The sequence below is a fragment of the Mustela lutreola genome, chromosome 16 (assembly GCF_030435805.1).
Source record: "Mustela lutreola isolate mMusLut2 chromosome 16, mMusLut2.pri, whole genome shotgun sequence".
Lineage (NCBI taxonomy): Eukaryota > Metazoa > Chordata > Mammalia > Carnivora > Mustelidae > Mustela > Mustela lutreola.
In genome coordinates this window covers 56238284-56259478 of record NC_081305.1, presented here as the reverse complement: position 1 = coordinate 56259478, position 21195 = coordinate 56238284, and the positions used below count along the sequence as shown (strand labels likewise).

The following is a 21195-nucleotide window of genomic DNA, read 5'->3' as shown; positions in this document are numbered from 1 at the left end:
CCCTGGGAAGCCCCGCATCATGTGGTCCCTTGGCCCCATCGGGTGCTGTTGACATCCACCTGCCATAGATTTTATTCCATGTGGAACAGTCTGGGTCTCTGGAAGGGTGGCTCACCTGTGTCCCCCCAACTTTCGAAGGCTTCATTTTGGAACCAGGGAGTCCCCCCCCCATCTCTCTGTCGTTCCACTGCTGTCCCCTTTCTCTTTGTTCCCTCATCCGTGTCCCCATATCCCCGTGTCTCCCTGCCCCCCCCCCCCCCCCGTGTCTGCCACCGCATCTCCTCCAGCCTGCTTGGGCTACGGCCCAGCCGCCCTGCCTGGCCGTCCTCCCGGGCTCCCCCTCTGCGGCTCTGAGCTGGCCCCACCCCCTGCCCCCTCCCTCGGCTGGGCCTCTGATCCGCCTGTGGACACAGAGGTCGGGCGCCCAGCACAAGGCCCCAGGACACATCGCCGCCCCTTGGCACTCACAGAGGCCTCCCCACAGCCCTAGAGAAGGGCATGGGGGTGGGCTGCCCCACCAGGTATGTGTCTCCATACAGGGACCCTGGCCGGGGAGTGGGAGGGTCCTGGGCTGAAACCATCCCACCCCCCCACCCCCCAGTCCACGTTCCTCCTTGCACCTTCCTTGCCTGGACCCCTCTGCCCTACATCCCTCTCCTCGCTATTCCCCCGGGAAGGTCCTGCCTCACCAATTCCAGACCCAGAACAACCTCTTCCCCTGGTTGGGTGACCAGCTCTGACCCCGTCTCCATCTGGCTTCTGCCCCCTCATGCCTGTCATCAGGAGCCTCTCCCGCCCATCTCTGTCCACAGCTCCAGCCCTCCGGCTTCCCGTTTCCTGACACATCATCTTCCCTTCCCAATTGCTCCTAGTCTGCCTGTCTCTCCTGCCCTCTCCCGCCATGTCTCTGTCCCCTCCAGCTGTGGCTCCGATCTCTCTCTCTAGGTCTCTGATACCTCCCCAGGTTTCTCTACACCCTACCACCACCCAGTCTCTGTCCCCCTCCCTCTGAGCTTCTGTCCCCCTCCCTCTACAACCCATACCCTTTAGAGGGTTTTTCCCTCTTTTAGGCTCCCTCTCAGCACCTTTCCTGTCCCCTCTGAGCCTCTGGTTCCTCACACCCCAGCCCCCACTCTGGCAGTCTCTGCCCTCCAACCTGCTGCTCAGACTCTGTTGGTGGGTGGGGGAAAAGTGGGGGGAGGGCAACACCCGGGGTCTCCCGAAGTGTGAAAGTACTCCTTTTTTGGGGGTGGGGGGAGTTGGGGCCTGGGGGCGGAGCTTCTTGGCCTCAGATTAGACAGTGACTTTGACACCAAGTTGACACACCTTAAGCCCCATGTCTCCTTTATATGGAAACATTAAGCTGCTCTGGCAGGTCAGGGGGAGGATGGGGGAGGACTTGAGGCTCTGGATCCTTTCCCCTCCTGTCCTGCCTTCACGGGGCAGTGTGGGGGGAGGAGAGGGCAGGCTTGAACCTCTGTCCCATCCACCCTGTGTGAGCTGGGCCATGTGGGATGCAGACTGGCCCCCTGGAGGTGAAGGCCCCCATCGACTTTGTGAAATGGCCACAGCCACTTCTGCCTCACAGGGCTGAGGGGGGAATTTATGAGGCAGAGTCCTGCATTGGAAAGGCTCAGGACCCAAACCGGCACCCCACCCTCGGCACTGCATGGGTCTGGCCAGGTCGTGGAGCCCGCTCCCAACCTGTGAAGTGGGGTGGTGATCTTGACCTCCTGGTGTCCTGGACAGTTGAGGTGAGGTGAGTGGTGGGGTCTGGCAGAGTCCAGTGGGCGGGCTGCAGGCATCCCTGAGATCATGCAAGGTCAGGGACACGGTAGGTGCTCAGGGAGCAGGAGTGCTCCGATTAGGTTGTCCGTGGGTTGTCGCTCAGGCTTTGGCAGCTGAGAAACCTGGATGGGAGCCTGAGAAAAAGAAGGGACCTCAGGGCCTCAGTTTGCTTTACTGTGAAAAACAAAGCCCACCCACCGCCACATCCAAGGTTGTGGTTAGAGACCGGTGAGCAGGTAGGGGAGGACCCAGCCTGGCACGCAACTCCCCTACTGTGTCAGTGGTTGCTGATGGGACCAACGTGTAGTGGCGGCTTCTGGGCGGGAGAGGGCTGCAAACACGGAGCTCAGAGGTTGGATTCAAACCCGGCCCCTCCAGCATCAGCTTCACTTAACCCCTCTCGGGAAGAATGCTCTCCCATCTCCCAGGGTTGTTGAAGGTGAGAAAAGAGTCAAGGTGGGGGTATGTGGTTGATGCTCAGTACAGCCAGGCCCCGTCCACTCTGACCTCAGCTGCCACTTTGCATCCTCAGAGTCAACAGCCAGAGCCATCCAGGTGGTTATGGACAGCAGGTGCAGCTCTCCGTTGTTGGCGGGGGAGGGCAGTGCGGAACCCACTGGTGCCGGACTTGACATTGACTAACAGCTCTCTCAGTTTGAGCACTCCAGGCCCTGCCTAGGAGCTCATGGGGGTCCCAGAGTGTGACCCAGGGGCCACACATACATAGGCACTTGGTAAATACTGGTGGGACTGCCCCAAATCTAACCTAGCCACCTCCACAGCTGCTAGGGTGCAGGGTGACTAAGTCCCTGGGTCCCGGTCCCACAGTTTCCCTTCCTTCTCTACCCTGTGAGCAGTGGTGATTCAAATTCCCAGAGGAGGGAGCCAGGGCTCAGGCAGGGATGTGACTTGCCACCAGTCCCACGGTCAGGAAGCATCAGAGCTTGGATTCAAAAGCGCAGATTCTTTCTAGAGACCAGACTCCAGGAAAGGAAGCCAGTGGTCCCGGGGCATACGGTGCGTCATCCACTGAGCCAGGACCGGGGCCTTTGATCCAGATGACTGGGAGACCCTGACCTTGAAGAAGTCTGATTTTGCCCCATTTTATAGTTGAAAAAACTGCTTAGAAAGATTTGCCCAAGACCTGAGATGCAGGACAGAGCTTGGGTTGGCTCTTTTTTGGGTTTTTGTTTGGAATTTTTGTGACAGTTCATTGAAATACAAGTTCGAAAAGGGGGCTCCTGGCTCAGTGGAGTGTGCAGCTCTTGGTCTCAAGGTCATGAGTTTGAGCCCCGCAGTTGAGTGTAGAGATAATTTAAAATTTGAAGAAATACATATAATTCAGATAAAATACAATAAAATACAATAAAAATTCAGATAAAATACAATTCAGTGTACAATTCAGTGTTTTTTAGTATTTTCATGGAGTTGTACCACAGTTTTCGAACATTTTCATCACCCCAGCATGTCCTCTGGCTATCACTCCCCCACCCCAGCCCCATCTCCCCAGCCCCAGGGGAGCTCAATGTACAGACTTGCCCATCTGGACATATAAATGAAAGTATACACTATGTGGTGGGAGGGTCTTAACAGACGTTACACTCAACGCAGAGCCTGACACAGGGCTTACTCTCATGACCCTGAGATCAGACCTGAGCCAAAACCAAGAATCAAATGCTTCACCCACTTGAATTACCCAGGTTTCCCAACATGTGGTCTTCTGTATTCGGCTTCCTTAGCATGACGCTTTCAAGGTTCATCCATGTTGTGGTGTGTCAGCACATTTCCTAGCTGGGTAGTATATCACTGTGTGCATAGATCATGTTTCGCTATTCATTCATCAACTGATGGCTCCTCAGGTTGTGTCCATCTGCTGGCGATCTCAAATAACACTGTCAGGAAGATCTGTGAACAAGCGGTCTGTGCGGATGTTTGTTTTGTCCTGAGCAGACGCCCAACTCCTCTTCCCAAGTTTCATTGTGCTTTTGATTTGCGTTCCCCTGATGGCTGACCACGTGGAGCATCCCTTTAGATGCTTTATGTGCTTATCTTATTGGCTACCTGTAAATCCTTCTTAGACAAATGTCTTTTCAGGTCCTTTGCCTATTTTTTTTTTCAGAGATTGATTGATTGGTTGGTTTGAGAGAGAGAGACACAGAGAGCACAGGAGGGAGGGACAGAGGGAGAGGGAGTCTTAAGCAGACTCCGCACCGAGCATGGAGCCTAACACAGGGCTCAAACTCAGGACTTGAGATCACAACCTGAGCTGAGACCAACAGTTGGACGCTTGACTGACTGAGCCACCCAGGTGCCCCTCCTTTGCTTAGTTTTAAGTTGTGGTGTCTTTTTACTATTGAGTTGTAAGGGGTGTTTAAATATATTTTCTAAGATTTTTAAAACTTTGAGAGAGAGCAAGCACCAGTGGGGGGCAGAGGGAGACAGAGAAGCAGACTCTGCACTGAGCAGGGAGCCGGAGGTGGGACTTGATCCCAGGACCCTGAGATCATGACCTGAGCTGAAGGCAGGTTCGTAACTGACTGAGCCATCCAGGTGCCCCTGTTTAGATATTTTAGATGAAAGCTTCTTACATATATAATTTGCAATTGTTTTCTCCCATTGGTGGGTTGTCTTTTCACTTTCTTTTTTTTTTTTTCAAGATTTTTTATTTATTTATTTGACAGAGAGAGAAATCAGAAGTAGGCAGAGTGCAGGCAGAGAGAAAGGGGGAAGCAGGCACCCTGCTGAGCAGAGAGCCCAATGTGGGGCTCGATCCTAGGATCCTGGGATCATGACCTGAGCTGAAGGCAGAGGCTTAACCTACTGAGCCACCCAGGTGTCCATCTTTTCACTTTCTTGATAGTGTCCTTTGAAGCACAAGAGCTTTTATTTTTCTTTTAAAGATTTTATTTTTAAACCATCTCTATACCCACTGTGGGGCTTGAACTGACAACCCCAGGCTGGAGGGACTGAGCCAGCCATGGACCCCTCAGAAGTTCTTAATTTGGGGGCACCTGGGTAGCTCAGGGGGTTAAGCCTCTGCCTTTGGCTCAGGTCCTGGTCTCAGGGTCCTGGGATTGAGCCCTGCATCAAGCTCTCTGCTTGACGGGGAGCCTGCTTCCCCCCCCCCCTCTCTGCCTGCCCCTCTACTTATGAGCTCTCTGTTAAATAAATAAAATCGTTTTTTTTTAAAGTTCTTAATTTGGGGGACACCTGGATGGCTCAGTTGGTTGAGAGACTGCCTTCGGCTCAGGTCATGATCCAGGACTTCCAGGATCTCGTCCCGCCTCGGGCTCCCAGCTCCTTGGGGAGTCTGCTTCTCCCTCTGACCTTCTCCTCTCTCATGCTTTCTTACTCATTCTCCCTCAAATAAATAAAATCTTTTTAAAAAAATTCTTAATTTTGATCAAGTTCAAATTCATCCACCATTTTTCCTGTTGCTGCTTCTGCTTCCTGAACCCGTCTTTGAGCCATAGGTGATGGAGAGCCCCGGCCCCTCTCTCCAATGCGGATTCCATGTTGAGAAACAGTCACCACTCTGTGGACTCTGGATTGGTGACACTCAAATCCTTGTTTACTCAGCTCCAACCTTGGGCAAGTTAAACGTTTTGTACCTGTTTTCTCATCTATAAGATGGGTGTCAGACTCAACTATGTAAATTCATGTCAGGGGCTCCCAACAGTGTCTGGCGCAGTACGGATGTCTGCTCTCATTACTGTGGTGCTTGCTATCATATTGTCACAGCTATGACTTTGTTGCTGCTGTTCCCCTATTGTTGCAAGCATCCCCTATCATTGTCCTCGATGCTGAACTGTTCCGCCTTTCAGGGTGAGTAATGAGCCACCCATTTGCCAGATGAGGCCACCACGGCCCAGGGAGCACGCCTGGCCGAGGAGCCCACCCTTCCCGGCGCCCCCCTGACGTGGCTGCCCGCTTCTCCTTTCCACAGGTTCGGGGCGCCCGCCCCCCACTAGGACAAGTGGAGGGGGTGCCCCCGCCCAATGGGCCTGGCCAGGGCCCTGCGCCGCCTTAGCGGCGCCCGGGAGCCCAGGGAGGGCCGCGCCGGCGATGAGGAAGAAGAGGCCGGGCCGGGGCTGTGCCGCAACGGGTGGGCGCCGTCGCCGGTGGGGCGGCGCCGCGGGCGCTTCGTCAAGAAAGACGGGCACTGCAACGTGCGCTTCGTGAACCTGGGCGGCCAGGGCGCGCGCTACCTGAGCGACCTGTTCACCACGTGCGTGGACGTGCGCTGGCGCTGGATGTGCCTGCTCTTCTCCTGCTCCTTCCTCGCCTCCTGGCTGCTCTTCGGCCTGGCCTTCTGGCTCATAGCCTCGCTGCACGGCGACCTGGCCGCCCCGCCGCCGGCGGCTCCCTGCTTCTCGCAGGTGGCCAGCTTCCTGGCCGCCTTCCTCTTCGCGTTGGAGACGCAGACGTCCATCGGCTACGGCGTGCGCAGCGTCACCGAGGAGTGCCCGGCCGCCGTGGCCGCCGTGGTGCTGCAGTGCATCGCCGGCTGCGTGCTCGACGCCTTCGTCGTGGGCGCCGTCATGGCCAAGATGGCCAAGCCCAAGAAGCGCAACGAGACGCTCGTGTTCAGCGAGAACGCTGTCGTGGCGCTGCGCGACCGCCGCCTCTGCCTCATGTGGCGCGTCGGTAACCTCCGTCGCAGCCACCTGGTTGAGGCGCACGTGCGGGCCCAGCTGCTGCAGGTGGGAGCCGTAGGGGTGGAAGGGCCCGCCCTGGGGCTGGAAGAGGCCCGCCGCGGGGGGAGGGGGGTAGAATGGTGGGAGATGTAGGCCTGAGAGTGAGGTTGGAGGGGTGGTGTGCGGCTGGCCTGGCTGGCGCGTGGACTACAATTCCCAGCAGTCACGCGGGCAGGAAACCTCTCGTCTCCATTGTGGCCCAAGGCTCCTTCCTGGATCAGTTATAGGAGGTGGAAACCCAAGAGAGAGATCTGTGACCAGTGCTAACCGGAGACCTTGGCTTGAAACAGATCTTGAGACCTAAAGAGCTTCGTGTGGCTTGAGGATGGGCCCCCAATGGGGTTGTGGGATATCGAGACCTGTGGAGGCCACACCTGGCCTGTAAAGGCTCTGAACTACAATTCCCAGAAGCCTCTGTGGGCAGGGTACCCGTTAGGAAGGGACGGTCTGAGCCAATTATGTCGTTTTGTGGGTGGCTGTAAACCACAGCTCGGGTTTACACACATAGCCCACAGAGCAGTACCTACAGGGGTCTATGACTTGAGGCTAGGCCCATGGGATTGTGGGAGATGTAAGCCCAAAGATGGGGTGCAGGTCACACCTGCAGAAGAGCTGTGGAAGGCAGTTCTCAGTGGCCCAGCCGGCCTTACCAGCCTCCTGCTCAGGGGAGTACAGGGCTGAAAAACACCCTTGAATTGTACGGTATTGCTAAGACAGTCAAAACAACTGACCCCCATTGGCGCCTGGGGTAGCAGCTCCCTCTGGTACCCCGAAGAAGGCGCCTTAGTGTTTCTCTAGAATTGTGATGAAACCGCCCAAAGCCTGGGGCAGTAGTTGTCCTTGCCCAGGTAGAGACACTTAAGAACCCTGGGGTGAGGTTGGAGTTTGGTGAAAGGGAGGACAGGATGGTGGTGGGAGCTACAACTCCCAGCAGCATCTGGGGGCTCCTTCTGGATTCATGACTAAGATTCATGAATAGGAGAGATACTCTCTCTTCCGGGAGTCTGTGGGGCGCTGACACGGCTTGGGAGCTTGCCTGTGGAACCAGTGGGGGGTTGTAGGTGGAAAACTACCCATATCTGGCCTGGGGACTGCATTGTCCCCACCCCGCCATACACACACACACACACACACACACACACACACACACACACACACAGTGGGACAGAGAGTCTTGTAGTTGGGTTACCCCCAGGCTAGCCCCTGGGTAGCGCCCCAGGGGCTAGCCTGAGGCTGTGGTAGAATATGGAGTGTGGGACCTAGGTTGTCATGCTTATTTATCCCTCTGTGGCCATATATTGAAAACCATTTTTCTATCCCTCTCCTCCTCCTCCAATTGCTGCTTGCACATGACTCTTCCCTTCTGCTCTCTCTTTAACTTGTCTCTGCCTTGCTGATTTCTGCTACTCTGTGCCAATCATTCTGCTCCTCTTGCATCTCTATCCCCAAACCCTCTGAGTCTCTGTCCCTCACTCTTTACCTCTGGTTCTGTCCCCCCACTTTCTCTGGGCCTCCATCATCCTCTCTCTGGGCCTCCATTCCCCTCTCTCTGGGTCCGTGTTCTCACCCCACCACCCCTGCCTCTTTCTGCTCCCCCATCCTTGGCATCTCCATTCCATTCTCTCATCATGTCTGTCTCCATTCATCTCTGTGCTCCCTGTGGGCTGTCTTTGGACCCTCCCCTCTTGCTGCAGCCCCGTGTGACCCCAGAGGGCGAGTACATACCACTGGATCACCAGGACGTGGACGTGGGCTTTGACGGCGGCACCGATCGAATCTTCCTCGTGTCTCCCATCACCATCGTGCACGAGATTGACTCTGCCAGTCCTCTCTATGAACTAGGACGTGCCGAGCTGGCCCGGGCTGACTTTGAGCTGGTGGTCATTCTCGAGGGCATGGTTGAGGCCACGGCCATGACCACACAGTGTCGCTCCTCCTACCTCCCTGGTGAGCTGCTCTGGGGCCATCGTTTTGAGCCAGTCCTCTTCCAGCGCGGCTCCCAGTATGAGGTTGACTATCGCCACTTCCACCGCACTTACGAGGTCCCAGGGACACCGGTCTGCAGCGCCAAGGAGTTGGATGAACAGGCCGAACGGGCCTCCCACAGCCCCAAGTCCAGTTTCCCCGGCTCTCTGGCTGCGTTTTGTTATGAGAATGAACTTGCGCTGAGCTGCTGCCAGGAGGAAGAGGAGGAAGAGGAGGCCAAGGAGGGGGATGGGGTGGAGGCAGAAGATGGGACTGCCAGCCCCCAAGTACTAACACCAACCCCCGCACTGACCCTACCCCCGTGATGCCAGCTGGTGTCCCCCTATTTGTACCCCCTTCCCAGAAATAGCAAGATGGAGAGTTCAGGCCCTCTCCTGGGATGGGAGCAGGTGTTTCCCAAGACCAACAAGCCTGCTGGGTAAATTATTAGCTGGTGAAGTTCTGCCATGCGCAGTGGACCCACCACAGACATACTGGATCTTAATCTCTCTGCAGTCCATGCTCCTTCCTGAGACCCCTTTATCAGCCTGATTCCTGAGTCTCTCCAGAGCTTCAGGATCCAGAATTCCAGACCACCCAAGAGGCAAGGACTTGTGGTTCTAGATTCTTCTACGTGGCTGGGTTGGGTTATTGAGCAGGGTCAGGAATCAGTGGTATATACTGCCTCCAGGTACAGCAACGAGATTAAGAGTGTGTAGGTCTGGACTGACCTAAGATTCAAGGGACTGTTGCTTCTTGCCTCAGCTAACCAAGTAGCAAATCATTTTTTTTCCTAGACCACGTAAGGAGGGAAGGTTATGGAATTCCCCAAGAATTCAAGATGATCTTTAATAACCAATGACAAAGATTGTTGAAGGCAGGTCAAGAAAAGAACTTGTGGTTTCAGAAGGCCCAAGAGTTAAGATTCTGTGAATCTGGATTGGCCACAGAGGCAAGCACTGGTGGTTCTAGAACACGTTGATTAGAATGTTGAGCTACTGAGGAAGCTAAAGAGTCATGTTTCTAGAATGCACAAACAGTGTCTGTGGGTCTGGAAGCGCAACAGCGACAGCTTGGGAGTTCTTGATATTAGATAACTCCAGGCCACTAGCCGTAGAACATCAAACCAAGGGGTTTGGGTCCATGGGTCCAGGGGATAATCAGTGCTTCTTTATGACCCACAGTGGTTTTTTAAAAAAAGTGCCATTCTAGAATGTCCAAAGGAATCAGGATTCTGTGGCTCTAGATTGATCACAGAGTCAAGGAAGGAGAGGTGATGCTAGATGGCTGAGATTGGCCGGTTCCAGTTTGCCCAGTGGAGTTGAGAATCTCGATGATTCTTTGTGGTTCTGTAATGCCAAAAGGAATCAAGGCTCCAGGGATCCAGGGCTGTCCATTATTAAAACCTGGAAGGTCTAAGCAGCACCTAGAACTTGGCAGTTCTGGGAGGGGGACTCGGGACTTGATTGGCAGCATTTCTGGGCTGACCCAGAAAGGGAGGGCCCACACAAGACCCTGTGGGTAACAGGGCTGGTCGTTGGGCAAGGGAAAGAGAGGCCCAAGGCTGATGGGTCAATGATGCTCTGGAATCCTACACCTAGCAATGTGTGTCTATTTCTTAAAGATGTTACACATATGTGTATTATATATATAATATAAATACAGATATCTATCTATATTTTCCTGTGGTTCGTACAAAAGGGTTAGAAACTGAGTATGAGCTAATTGAAATGGAGTCCCTTATGAGGATCCAGGAAGCTTTGCTCTAAATCCCGACTCTGCAACAACTTGCTGTGTGGTTTTGGGCTAATCATTCCCCTCTTTCTTGCCTCAATCTCCCTATCTGTAAAAATGGAGCACTCAAACTTGAAGTTCTCCAAAGTCCCTTCCACCAGGATGATTCCTCACTTCATTGAAGGGGACAGCTGGAGGCAGGCGTGAGGGTCCTATACATTTCCCAGCTTTCCCTGGTGCTGGAAGGCATGGCCTTCCAGGGGTAACCAGGACAGGAGATGCTCTTGAAGGCCAGCTCTGAACTTGGATGTGTGAACAACACAGCAGGCAGGGGGTAGTGTGGGCTGTGGCTAAGGGCCCCAGTCCAGGTTAGGGGGCAGGGAAAGGAGAAGGTAGGTCTGAATGCCAGGAGAAAGTATGTGTTCAGGGGAGAATTGTGCCCCAGATTAAATCACTGGGGCCTCTGTTGGTGTGTCTGAGTGTCCTTCTGCGGATGGCTCATCACACCTGTCCTCCAGCCCACACCGTACTCCTATCTAATTAAGTGCCCAGCAGGCTGGGGGCCAAATGCAGAAGGAGCCAGTGCCAGGGAGGAGGACACATTCCCACCCGTGTCCCAGAACTGCGGGTAGGCACTGTCATTGCCCATTAGCTTGCCCGAAGGCTGCAGCAGCCCAGGTCCCCGGATCTGGCTTCTCCACCTCCCTTTATCCTTCAAAATCCCCCCTTAATAACCGGATGGGATTAATTAGCTAGCCGTTCTCCCAGAGCAGGTGTCTGGGTAGGGACGGGGGTAACTGGAAACACAGGCACGGAGAAGGATGTTAAATTGGGGGTGAAGGGACAGGAAAAGCATTCTGTTTGGAAGGAAAGAGAGTGGGGCAAAGCTGGCACAGCCTAGCTTTCCACTGGGGAGGACAAGGCCTGGGCCACTCATAAAGGTCAGGGAGAGATTAAGAGGCTCCGTGTCTAATCTGTCAGCTTAACCAGGTCCTGGCCCTGAACCAGGTCCTAGGCCCCACCTGCCTAGCCCAGGGACAGCAAATGAGGACAAGGCCCAGACACCACCTGAAACCCAGTTAGGGAACCCCCCAGGACAGGGATGCCCAGGTACGCTATCCTGGCCAGCTGCCTGCAACTGCTTTTTCTGCAAGGAATGGAAATCAGAGGCTGGGGTTGGGGAACGGGGAGGGGAGAGAAGGGCATCCTATATGGGGGGACTCCGAGGGGAGGGAAGAGTTTTAGAAGAGGGGGTACCTGAAGTGAGGGGAGTCACAGAGGAAGGAAAGGACTTTGAGAGTGAGGAAGGAACCAGAGAGGTGGAAGGACGTTGAGTAAAGGGAGTTGTTATGCGGGGGGGGGGGGGGGGGGGGGGAGATGCTAAATGGGGCGGGGGGTAGTTTGAGGGAGAGCGGAGGACCCTGAGAGGCAGAAGGCGCCAGGGAGGCGGAGCCTTCGCTGTATTTGGCCTTCCCCTAATGTCCCATTCTCCTTGACAGACACCCAATAGCGTGAGAAGAATAAGTCTTTTGTTTCACCACTCCCTAACTCTCAAGAGGCTGAAGTGGATGGGAAAGTCCTGAGAAGGGTTAAGGAAAGGATCTGGAGATCAGAGGGGCCAGTACCGGGAGGACAGAGGCCAAAAGACCGGCCAAAGCCGCTCCCAGTTGCCTGGCAACCGCTGCGGTCAAAAGCCTGCTTGGCCAGCCGAGGAGGTGTCGCTCCCGGAAACAGCCGACAGTTGTGGCGCCGCCCCCTGGCAACGAGACTAACAAAGTACCGCTCCCCAGCAACCTATGACTAGAGGCGGGGCTGGACTGAACTAGCAGCCTCCCAGTGCCCTGGAGCAGGCGCAATCCTCTCTGCTCGCGCATAGTCCCACCTCCATGCAACTCCTTTCCGAGCCTTCTCATTGGCGGGCACACCAGCCAAATGCCTTCTATTGTTTCGGAGGCGGGGCCCGGCTCCCTCGTCGCACTCCGATTGGCCCCACAGACCGTCTACCTCCAGCCGGACAGGGCTACGTCTGCTCCTTGTGTGCCTATTGGCCCTGGAGGACGATACTTCGGGGTCGGGGGCGGAGCAGACGAGAGGGCCCTCCGTGGATTGGACAGTGTCAAAACGAGGGGCGGTCCCTATTGGCGGGGCGGTTGGGAGGCGAAGGGAGAGTCTTTTCAGCGCTGAGGACTGGCGCTGAGGAGGCGGCGGTGGCTCCCGGGGCGTTTGAGCGGGCTCATCCGAGCCCGCGGGCCAACGCGGATCCAGGCCCGACCGGCGGGACCGCCCCGGACTCCCCGCGGGCCTTCCTAGCCGCCATGGAGGACGGTGTCTATGGTAGGTCAGGGAGGGGCGGGGCCGGCTGGGAGGGGATGGAGCGTTTCGACCCGAACGTTCCGCCGCGAACATCCCTCCCGGCGCGCGGCGCGCGGAGCCCTTCGGCCCTGTCGTCGACTAGCTTTTGTGGGGCGCGAGACGGGCTTCCGGCGGGGCCCGAGAGCAGGGCGTTCCAGGCCATTGTTTGGGCCGAGCCTGTTTCCGGTGGCAGCGGGAGGGGGCGGGATGGAGCGACGGAGGCGAGGCCGGGGCGGAACCATTCCCGCTGGAAAGGCTGGGCGAGCCCAGTGCCTGCTGGGAGCCGCGAGGGGGGCTTCTGGGGCGCTTGGGTGGGGAGGAATCTTGGGGACCGCAGCGATCCCGCTAAGGCGTGGGCGGGGGCCTTCGATGCCCCGCCCCCTGCCCCAACTCTTCCAAGCTGTCAGGCTTTGCCAGCCGTAGTTACTTTTCATGGACCCAGGAGTCCGGACACCCAAGCTCCCAGTTACCTCGCCAAGAATGGAGGCCGAAAACCAAGGCCCCAGCCCCCTTCCAAGTAATGGACCCAGCAGCTCGGGCTCCCAGCCCCCTTGTCCCTCAGACTTAAGAGTCCTGACCCCTAGCTCCCTCTCCTCCCCCAGAACTTAGAGTCTAGATCCACAGCCCTTCCTGCTCTGGGCTGAGGAATCTAGACCCACGCCACCCCCCAGCCTCTTCTTCCAGCAGACAGTGGAGGCCCTCCCCTCCAACCTAGTCCTGCCCGCCCCAGCCCTGTCCTCCCCCAGATTGCAAGAATCCTGGCTCCCAGTCCCCAGAACTGACCTCCAACCCCTGACCCTACCCTCAGAGCCCCCAGACCTGACTCCGGAGGAGCGGATGGAGCTGGAGAACATCCGGCGGCGGAAGCAGGAGCTGCTGGTGGAGATCCAGCGTCTGCGGGAGGAGCTCAGTGAAGCCATGAGCGAGGTGGAGGGTCTGGAGGCCAATGAGGGCAGGTGAGGGCTGCGTGGGGAACTTGGGGGTTATGGGGCCAGGCCAGGGCTGCCCCGGCATTGAGCCTCCCTCCCCTGCTCTCTCCTGCAGTAAGACCTTGCAGCGGAACCGGAAGATGGCGATGGGCAGGAAGAAGTTCAACATGGATCCCAAGAAGGTGCTTGGGCCACAGAGCTGGGATCTGTCAGGCAGACATCCAGGCAGGGAGCTCTGACAACTTTAGATTCCAGAAGCATGCTTAAGGTGGACAGATGGGGTCCTAATCCCCGGATTCAGATACTGGCTGTCCATTTGGTCTCTGACCACTCACCAGGCATTCCAGCCTCCTGACCTTTGCCCGTATGGTCTGTGTCCTCTGCGGGGGAGGCTCTCTTCCTATTTCTGGACCCTCTTATGGGGCCACCTAGAGTCTCATGAGGAGCTTCAACACTGAGAGGGAACATGAACGGTGACATGCGCAAGGCAGGGTTGACTAGGGCCACTTCAGAGAGAAGCCAGGCTGTGGACCCTCCCGGGGGAGCCTCGGAAAGTGAGGGAGGGCTTCCTGGAAGGAGAGGACAGTCAGGTCCAGTTTGAAGGTCAAGTCTGTGTTCACCAGGTGGAGAGCGATGTTTGTTTATCCGGTCGTTCCTGCTCTCTGACGCTGTCTCAGGTTTGCCCCTGTGCTGAGCAGCTCTGGAGCCCCAGAGTGGGCTTGACCTTTCCTTGGCCTCAGCGAGCCCCTAGACATGGATACCGCACTCCAGAGTCGATATAGCTTTCATGGCACAGACCGAGCCCCAGAAGGCCCTATCCAGCCTGCGGCTTGGTACTCACAGGCCTCGACGGGCAGCTGTAGTTTATCAGACATTCAACAAACTCCCTGGGCTCCTGTTCCTTGCTGGACCCTGCTCCTGGTGCGGGACTCAGCAGGCAGAGGCAGAGGGCGCAGTTAAGTGCAAAGGCTCTGAGGCGGGAGGGGTGGTGCTTAAGTACCTGGGTGAAGCCTGAAGACAGAACCTGGCCAAGTACTGTTGAGAGCGGGGGTGGGTGTGGATGCTGAGGTCCCTGGGGAGGCTGCGGTCCGGGGAGCTTTCTGGCTGTCGGGGCTGAGACCCGGCCCCCATCCACCAGGGGATCCAGTTCTTGGTGGAGAATGAACTTCTGCAGAACACACCCGAGGAGATTGCCCGCTTCCTGTACAAGGGCGAGGGCCTGAACAAGACAGCCATCGGGGACTACCTGGGGGAGAGGTGAGACCCCGCCCAGTTCCCACAGTCCCTTGCGCCCTGCTCCTGCCCTTCCCGCCCACTTCTCCCAAGGAGAGGCCCGGGTGGATCAGCCCTCTGACTGGATTGTGACAGAGCGGACCTCTGAAGGGGTTGGTGGGAGCCTGGGATCATCGAGGGGAACCTGGGGCTGCCTGTGACCATCTGGGGGGCATGGGAATCTCCTGCGGACCCCTGGAAAGTTGAGGCCCATCCATTTAGGTCTGGGACAGCGGAGAACAGCTGTGAGCATTGGGGGGTGGTGAGAATCCTGTAGACAGCTTCTAAGCGTGGTAACCACATAGACAGCTAGGGAGTATGGGGGTCCTCAGGGACACGGGGACCCATGGACGTCTGGGGCATGAGGATTGTCTATGGACATCAGGGGCGATCTGAACATCTGAGGTGCTTGGGACCAGCGGGATGTCTGGGTAGCGTAGGGATTGTGTGGACATCTGGAATGTGTGGAACCTTCTGGACATCTGGCTTGTATTAGGGCTCGCTGGTTGTCTGGGGATCATGGGGATTGTATGGCACCTGGAGATGTCTGGGGGACCCTCTGTGGACACCTGAGGTGCGTGGGGAGTGTTTCAGGAGCATCTAGTCTGTGTGGGGACTGTCTGGACATCGGGGGGAGGTGGGTAGCCCTCTGTAGATGTCCAGGGGCCATCCGGGGACAGCTGGTGTGGTGGGGACTGTTCTGTGGATAGCTGGGGTGCACGGGGACCATCTCTGGACATCTGCAGAAGGGCCATCAGAGAGATGATAGTGGGTGGAACATGTGTTTGCTGTGCTCCTCTCGACCACGAAGGTTCGCTAGACCGGTGGTGATTGTGTAGCAGATGGTCCTCCCAAGAGCGTGTTCTGAGTGTTCCTGTCCTGGTGCCAGGCCTGTGATGGGGCCAGGCTCAAATTTCCACCCGCCCCAGGGGCAGACACTCCGCCCCAGTGTTTGCTTCCTGTCCGCTCCTGCTCCAGCCTCCCCAGACTCTTTCCTGTGCATGACTCTATGTCTTTCTGCCCTCCCAGGGAAGAACTGAACCTGGCAGTGCTCCATGCCTTTGTGGACCTGCACGAGTTTACTGACCTCAATCTGGTGCAGGCCCTCAGGTGAGAGAGGGATGGGGTTGGGAGGGCAGGAATGTACCTATCAGGGCTCGCTCTTTACAACTGATGAACCCACTCAGAGTAAAAACAGAAACAAAGATCAAGGGATTGATTGTCTCACGTAACACAGAAGTCTGTGGTAGGGCCTCCTTCAGGCATAGCTATATCTAGGTGCTCAAGTGGTGTCAGAAGGTCCATTTTCTCTAGCTTTGGGTTGTCCTTGCCACTGTATTGGCATTGCTCTCTGTAGACTCACCTGTCACGTGGCAACAGAAGTCCCTGCAGACTTGTTTAGCAAACCTAGCAGAAAGAGGGGTTTTGGGATTTTTTGTTGTTGTTTTTTTCCTGTATAAATCCACCAAAAGTCCCTCGGCCAGTGCTCATGGGTCAGTGTGGAGCCATACCTGAGATAGCTGCTGAGGCCATAAGGCTGTTACTGGCTGCTTCCTGACATGGGGACAGAGAGCAGCGAGGGCCTTCTGCCAGACATGGCACCTATACCTGGCTCCTCTCTAATGCAGGCAGTTTCTCTGGAGCTTCCGCCTCCCCGGAGAGGCCCAGAAGATTGACCGGATGATGGAAGCCTTTGCCCAGCGATACTGCCTGTGCAACCCTGGGGTCTTCCAGTCCACAGGTGGGGGCCCGGCCTCGGGGGCTTTGGGAAGGAAGGGCCAGGGCCCCGCCTGCCTGTGTCCTCACCACCTGACTGTCTGCTGCAGACACATGCTATGTGCTGTCCTTCGCCGTGATCATGCTGAACACCAGTCTTCACAATCCCAACGTCCGGGACAAGCCGGGCCTGGAGCGCTTCGTGGCCATGAACCGGGGCATCAACGAGGGTGGGGACCTGCCCGAGGAGCTGCTCAGGGTCAGGCCCCCTTTTCCCCTCCCCACAGCCCCCCTACCCAGTGCTGTCCCCCTCCCTGCCGCAGGCCCTCCCCGTGGGTCTCCCGGTGCCCAAGCCGGCCAGTGCAGTCGTGCCAATGTGTCCCATTTCTTTTCTCTCTCTCTTTTCTGGGCCTCCCTCAGTCTTCATCTCTCTTGTTTCTCTTTCCCGTTTCTCTCTGGCCCTCGGGGTCTAAGTGTGTCTGATTCTCCATCTGTCTGTCTATCTTGAGAACTCTGCTGGCCACTGCTACTCTGTATCTCTTCTTCCTCTCCTGGGGCTCCCTCCATCCTTCTGCCTCCTCCCCGGACCACTCCTCCCCTGGTCCCATTGGTCTCATTGCCTCCCTGGCTGTTGGGGCCCCCCCAACCATGACCAGGTCACCCCGGGAGGGTCCCTTGGGCCTGGAGATGCTGACTGCATCCTCGCCCCTCAGAACCTCTACGACAGCATCCGAAACGAGCCCTTCAAGATTCCTGAGGATGACGGGAATGACCTGACCCACACCTTCTTCAACCCGGATCGGGAGGGCTGGCTCCTTAAGCTGGGTACGTCCCCTCCTGACCCCGCTGGCAGCCTCTGCAGGGGAAAGTGAGGAGTCCCAGGTTCTCGTTGCCATGCGCACCTGCTGTGTGATCTTAGGCAAACGATTTGACCTCTCTGAACCTCCAGTTGCCACATCTGCAAAACGGGGCCAAAAACAAGATGAGGTCGGTGTGCCGGGCCCGAGCTCAGGCATAGAGGAGGGCCCCCTAAATATTTGTGGGTACAGGGTAGGCGTTAGGGAGCACTGAATAATTGCCAGGCTCTGTGCTTATGAACACAGAGTCCCCGCGGGGGTGGAATGGGGTGGGGGTGGAGCCGATTCCCCCAGAAACACAGGGATCCAACAGATTCTAGATAAGTCAGCAGGGGTCAGGCAAGTGCCCCTTCTGTGGGGGTTATCTGAGGATTGGAGGGGTTCTCACCCTTGGGTTCACGGGACATTTCCCTGGGGAGCTTTTAAAACTCCGACGGCCAAGCCTTAGCCTCCTGGAGCTGGGATTTCTAGGGCGGGATGGGCTGTCAGTCATGCTGAAAGCTCCCCAGCCGCCTTCCAGGGCAGCCGAAGTTGAGAGCCACTGGCCTGGAGCCCTGCGTGGTAATGGTAGGCGCCGTGGGAGTGCTAGCCGCAGCTTCTGAGCCCCAAAGCAGCGGACAGCTGCTCCAGGGCCACGGCGCTGTCCCGGGGGCCAAGGCTTCCGGTGCCCAGGGAGAAGGCAGGGAAGCAGCAAGCAGGCCCCAGGAACTAGTTCTCTGCAGACCTTTCCGTCTGTAGGGATGCTTCCCATTTTCTGGAGTGGGGACATTGAGGCTCAGTCGCTGTCCAGCAGCAGCCACAGAGCTGGGGTGACCTCGGCACCAGATCTCCGACCCTGAGTATAGCTTTCTGTTCTTTGTGGACAGCGTCAGGGTCAGGGACAGGGAGAGAGGCATCTCCTCCTCCAGAGGCTGAGGGGGACCAGTGGTGGTGGTGGTGGGTGGTGGTTGCGGCCATGTTCACAAGGATGCTTAATGGTGGCCGTTGTTGCTGTCACGGTCAAGGAGCCCAAAAGCAGGTCATCTTGAAGCAGGAAGGTGTGGGCACAAGTGGGTCTGTGGGTTGGAGTCCAGAGAGGGCAAGAGGTGGCCCAGCCACCTTGGGCCAAGCAGCTGGGAGTGCAGGCAGGGTTTGTCCCCTCCCTTTGTGATAACTTGAGTGGGGGGAAGACCTCTTTACTGTGGCATTGGGGGGCCTTCCTGGCTGAGGACCTACCCCGAGGGGACGGGCTGGAGCCAGGCACTGATCTTCGGCCTCCCTGGGAGGGAGAGGGTCATGTCGATGTAACTGGTTTTCTTCCCTCTCTTCCCCCCTCCCTCCCTCCCTCTCTCCCTCCATCTCTGCGTGTTCCTCTCTGCTGTTTCCATCTCTGTCTCTGTTTCTGTCCCACCCCCTGTGCTTTCTGGCCCTTGCCCACCCCCCCGTTTCTGTGGCCTGCGGCTTCTGGGGGCACCCCATTCTTCTGCCTTCCCTTCTCGCCTGGTCCTGCCTGCTTTCTCGCTGTCTGCCCCAGGAGGTAGGTACGCTGCCCATCCTTGCTCCCTGACCTGACATCGGGGGAGGGGGCTCTCCCGGGCTGACTGACAGGGTTAGGAAGTGGGGTGGGCGAGATCCTGGGGCCCCAAAACCAGCCTGTCCCTGCTTGTCTGTCTTCCCACGCATTGCTTTGTTCTTAGCCCCGCCAGCCCCGCCTTCCCTGCGTCACTCTGCCTCTCGGTGCCCTCCCTGCCCTCCCAGAGGCCCTGTCCCCCTGTTGAGCCCAGGCCCCCTCCCACCCCTTCCCTTTCAGGGGGCCGGGTGAAGACGTGGAAGCGCCGCTGGTTCATCCTCACAGACAACTGCCTCTACTATTTTGAGTACACCACGGTGAGGGCAGGGCCTGGTGGAGGGGCTGGGGGCAGGGACTCCCGGGTCTGAGGGAGGAGGGCATTGAGGGTTTAGACTCCCAGATCTGAGGGAGCTGGGAGCTGGGAGGAGGGCGTTGAGGGTCTGGACTTCTGGGTCTGAGGGAGGAGGGCTGTATCAGTGCACTAGGGCTACTGGGACAAAGTACCACGAGTTGGTGGCTCAAACCACAGACATTGCTGGGGTTCCAGAGGAGGGGCTGGGCGAGGGCTGGGGAGTCTGAGTCCTGTGCTCCTTTTTCCTTCAGGACAAGGAACCCCGTGGAATTATCCCCCTGGAGAACCTGAGCATCCGAGAAGTAGATGACCCCCGAAAACCGGTAAGGCCCTCTCTGTACCCCAGCCTGCTGCGGTGGGGGTGGCCTCTGGTCCTGGGGCCACTCTTACCCACTGTTCTTCTGCTCTCGTGTCTCCCCAGAACTGCTTTGAGCTTTACATCCCCAACAACAAGGGGCAGCTCATCAAAGCCTGTAAAACTGAGGCGGACGGCCGGGTGGTTGAGGGGAACCACATGGTTTACCGGATCTCGGCCCCAACCCAGGAGGAGAAGGAGGAGTGGATCAAGTCCATCCAGTGAGCCAGGGCTCCAGGTCCTTGGGCAGTGGGCGGGGTCTGGCTGCTTGGCCCTCACCCTGCGAACCTCCCTTCTGCAGGGCCGCTGTGAGCGTGGACCCCTTCTATGAGATGCTGGCAGCAAGGAAGAAGCGGATTTCCGTCAAGAAGAAGCAGGAGCAGCCCTGACCCCCTGCCCCCCAACCCCGTTATTTATTACGGAGCTGCCCCACCCGGGTGGCCGGACCCCTGGGCCCCGGGGCTGTGGATCCTGGTTCTCCAATCCTGGTTCTCTGTTTGGAAAATTCACCACCTCTAGCTCCTCTCTCGTTGTTTGTAATTAACACACCATTGGTAATCTTATTAATTATTTAACCACTTGTGGCCTGGGACCCCTCCTTTCTCGGGGTTGACAGGGCGGAGGGCCTCAGCCTTGTAGCCCGCGGGGCTGCCTGTGCACCAGCGGGGCCGGGAGCACTGGTCTCTATTGGGGGTTGTCCGGGCCTGTGAGGGATGGATGCTGGGGATGCTGCAGCCCAGTAGGGGCCTCCCATGTCCGCCCCTTTGCCCCCACCCCCACCCCCCAAGCCTGCAGGAATAAAGGCTGGAATAAAGGGGAGGTGTCACGGGGCAGCCGGTGGTGTGGTTAGAATTGCATAGTATCGAGCTAGTGGGCGGGCAGAGGTCCTGGGGCAAGGCCTAGCCTTCGTTCCAGACACGCCTTGACAAGCCAAACCCAGGCGGGGGCCCCTCAGCCGGCTGGTGCTCCCAGAGGGGCCGCAGCTCTGAGCTGATGGGATTGTGAGCAGGCCAGTGCTTTGCAAGCAAGAACTAGAGAGTGGGTCGAGCTGTGGGGGGGACCTGCTCCAGGAGCACGTTGGGCAGAGGAGCCCAGAAAAGAGCCCAAGAGCTGTCCCCTGGGGCTGGGCAAGAGGCAGCTGGTGTCAGAGGAGGGCTAGGTGGGAGTGGTTGGTGGGGGTGGAGAACTGGGGGGCCAACGAGCGCGGTTCTCAACCAGCAGCTGGGAACAGCTCTGGGAACCCGTGGTACTGCTCCTGTCCTGGGAATCAGCCTCGGAAATGGGAGGTCTTTTCCTTGAGAGCAAATACTTGAGGGATGGGATACCCCTGAACCCCAGGGCCAGGCCTGTTCCTCCTGGCCATTTAGCTTGGGATACACTTGGCATCCCCAAAGAACAAAGGCACAGAGATGGGGGGGTGGTGGCAAGACGGGAGACCCCCTCGTCACTCTCCCACACCCAAATCTGCTGTGGAGGCTTGAGTGCGAGAAACCCCGACATTGGGCAGGCCCTGGGACCAGACTGCATTAGGTTGAAACAGGCCTGCCGCTGCAGGTTGTGTGTGTTTTGGATTGGGGGGGGGCAGTTGCATTTCCTCCCTCCCCCAAGCTGTCTTCAAAGGGTGGAAGC

The 21195-nt window shown here is 57.4% G+C and overlaps 2 protein-coding genes across 2 annotated transcripts; both read left to right on the top strand.

Moving 5' to 3' along the window:
- Window positions 1–31: 31 nt before the first annotated feature.
- On the top strand, window positions 32–10158 carry KCNJ14 (potassium inwardly rectifying channel subfamily J member 14). The gene is made up of 3 exons (XM_059151964.1): window positions 32–521; window positions 5735–6491; window positions 8180–10158. The coding sequence occupies exons 2-3, from the start codon at window positions 5787–5789 to the stop codon at window positions 8774–8776; spliced, it is 1302 nt and encodes a 433-aa protein (XP_059007947.1). The 5' UTR covers window positions 32–521; window positions 5735–5786; the 3' UTR covers window positions 8777–10158.
- A 2147-nt stretch (window positions 10159–12305) lies between these two features.
- On the top strand, window positions 12306–20144 carry CYTH2 (cytohesin 2). The gene is made up of 12 exons (XM_059152131.1): window positions 12306–12518; window positions 13345–13492; window positions 13581–13647; window positions 14604–14722; window positions 15767–15847; window positions 16366–16478; window positions 16564–16712; window positions 17167–17278; window positions 19100–19176; window positions 19463–19534; window positions 19633–19787; window positions 19868–20144. The coding sequence occupies exons 1-12, from the start codon at window positions 12500–12502 to the stop codon at window positions 19953–19955; spliced, it is 1200 nt and encodes a 399-aa protein (XP_059008114.1). The 5' UTR covers window positions 12306–12499; the 3' UTR covers window positions 19956–20144.
- The last annotated feature ends 1051 nt before the right edge of the window (window positions 20145–21195 follow it).

Bases quoted from the DNA above. Each gene is read 5' to 3' on its own strand.
- KCNJ14 (XM_059151964.1), top strand. From the start codon at position 5,787: ATGGGCCTGGCCAGGGCCCTGCGCCGCCTTAGCGGCGCCCGGGAGCCC. The intron at 6,492-8,179 runs GTGGGAGCCGTA...CTCTTGCTGCAG, and splicing joins TGCGGGCCCAGCTGCTGCAG to CCCCGTGTGACCCCAGAGGG.
- CYTH2 (XM_059152131.1), top strand. The intron at 16,713-17,166 runs GTCAGGCCCCCT...CTCGCCCCTCAG, and splicing joins TGCCCGAGGAGCTGCTCAGG to AACCTCTACGACAGCATCCG. The intron at 19,788-19,867 runs GTGAGCCAGGGC...TCCCTTCTGCAG, and splicing joins GAGTGGATCAAGTCCATCCA to GGCCGCTGTGAGCGTGGACC.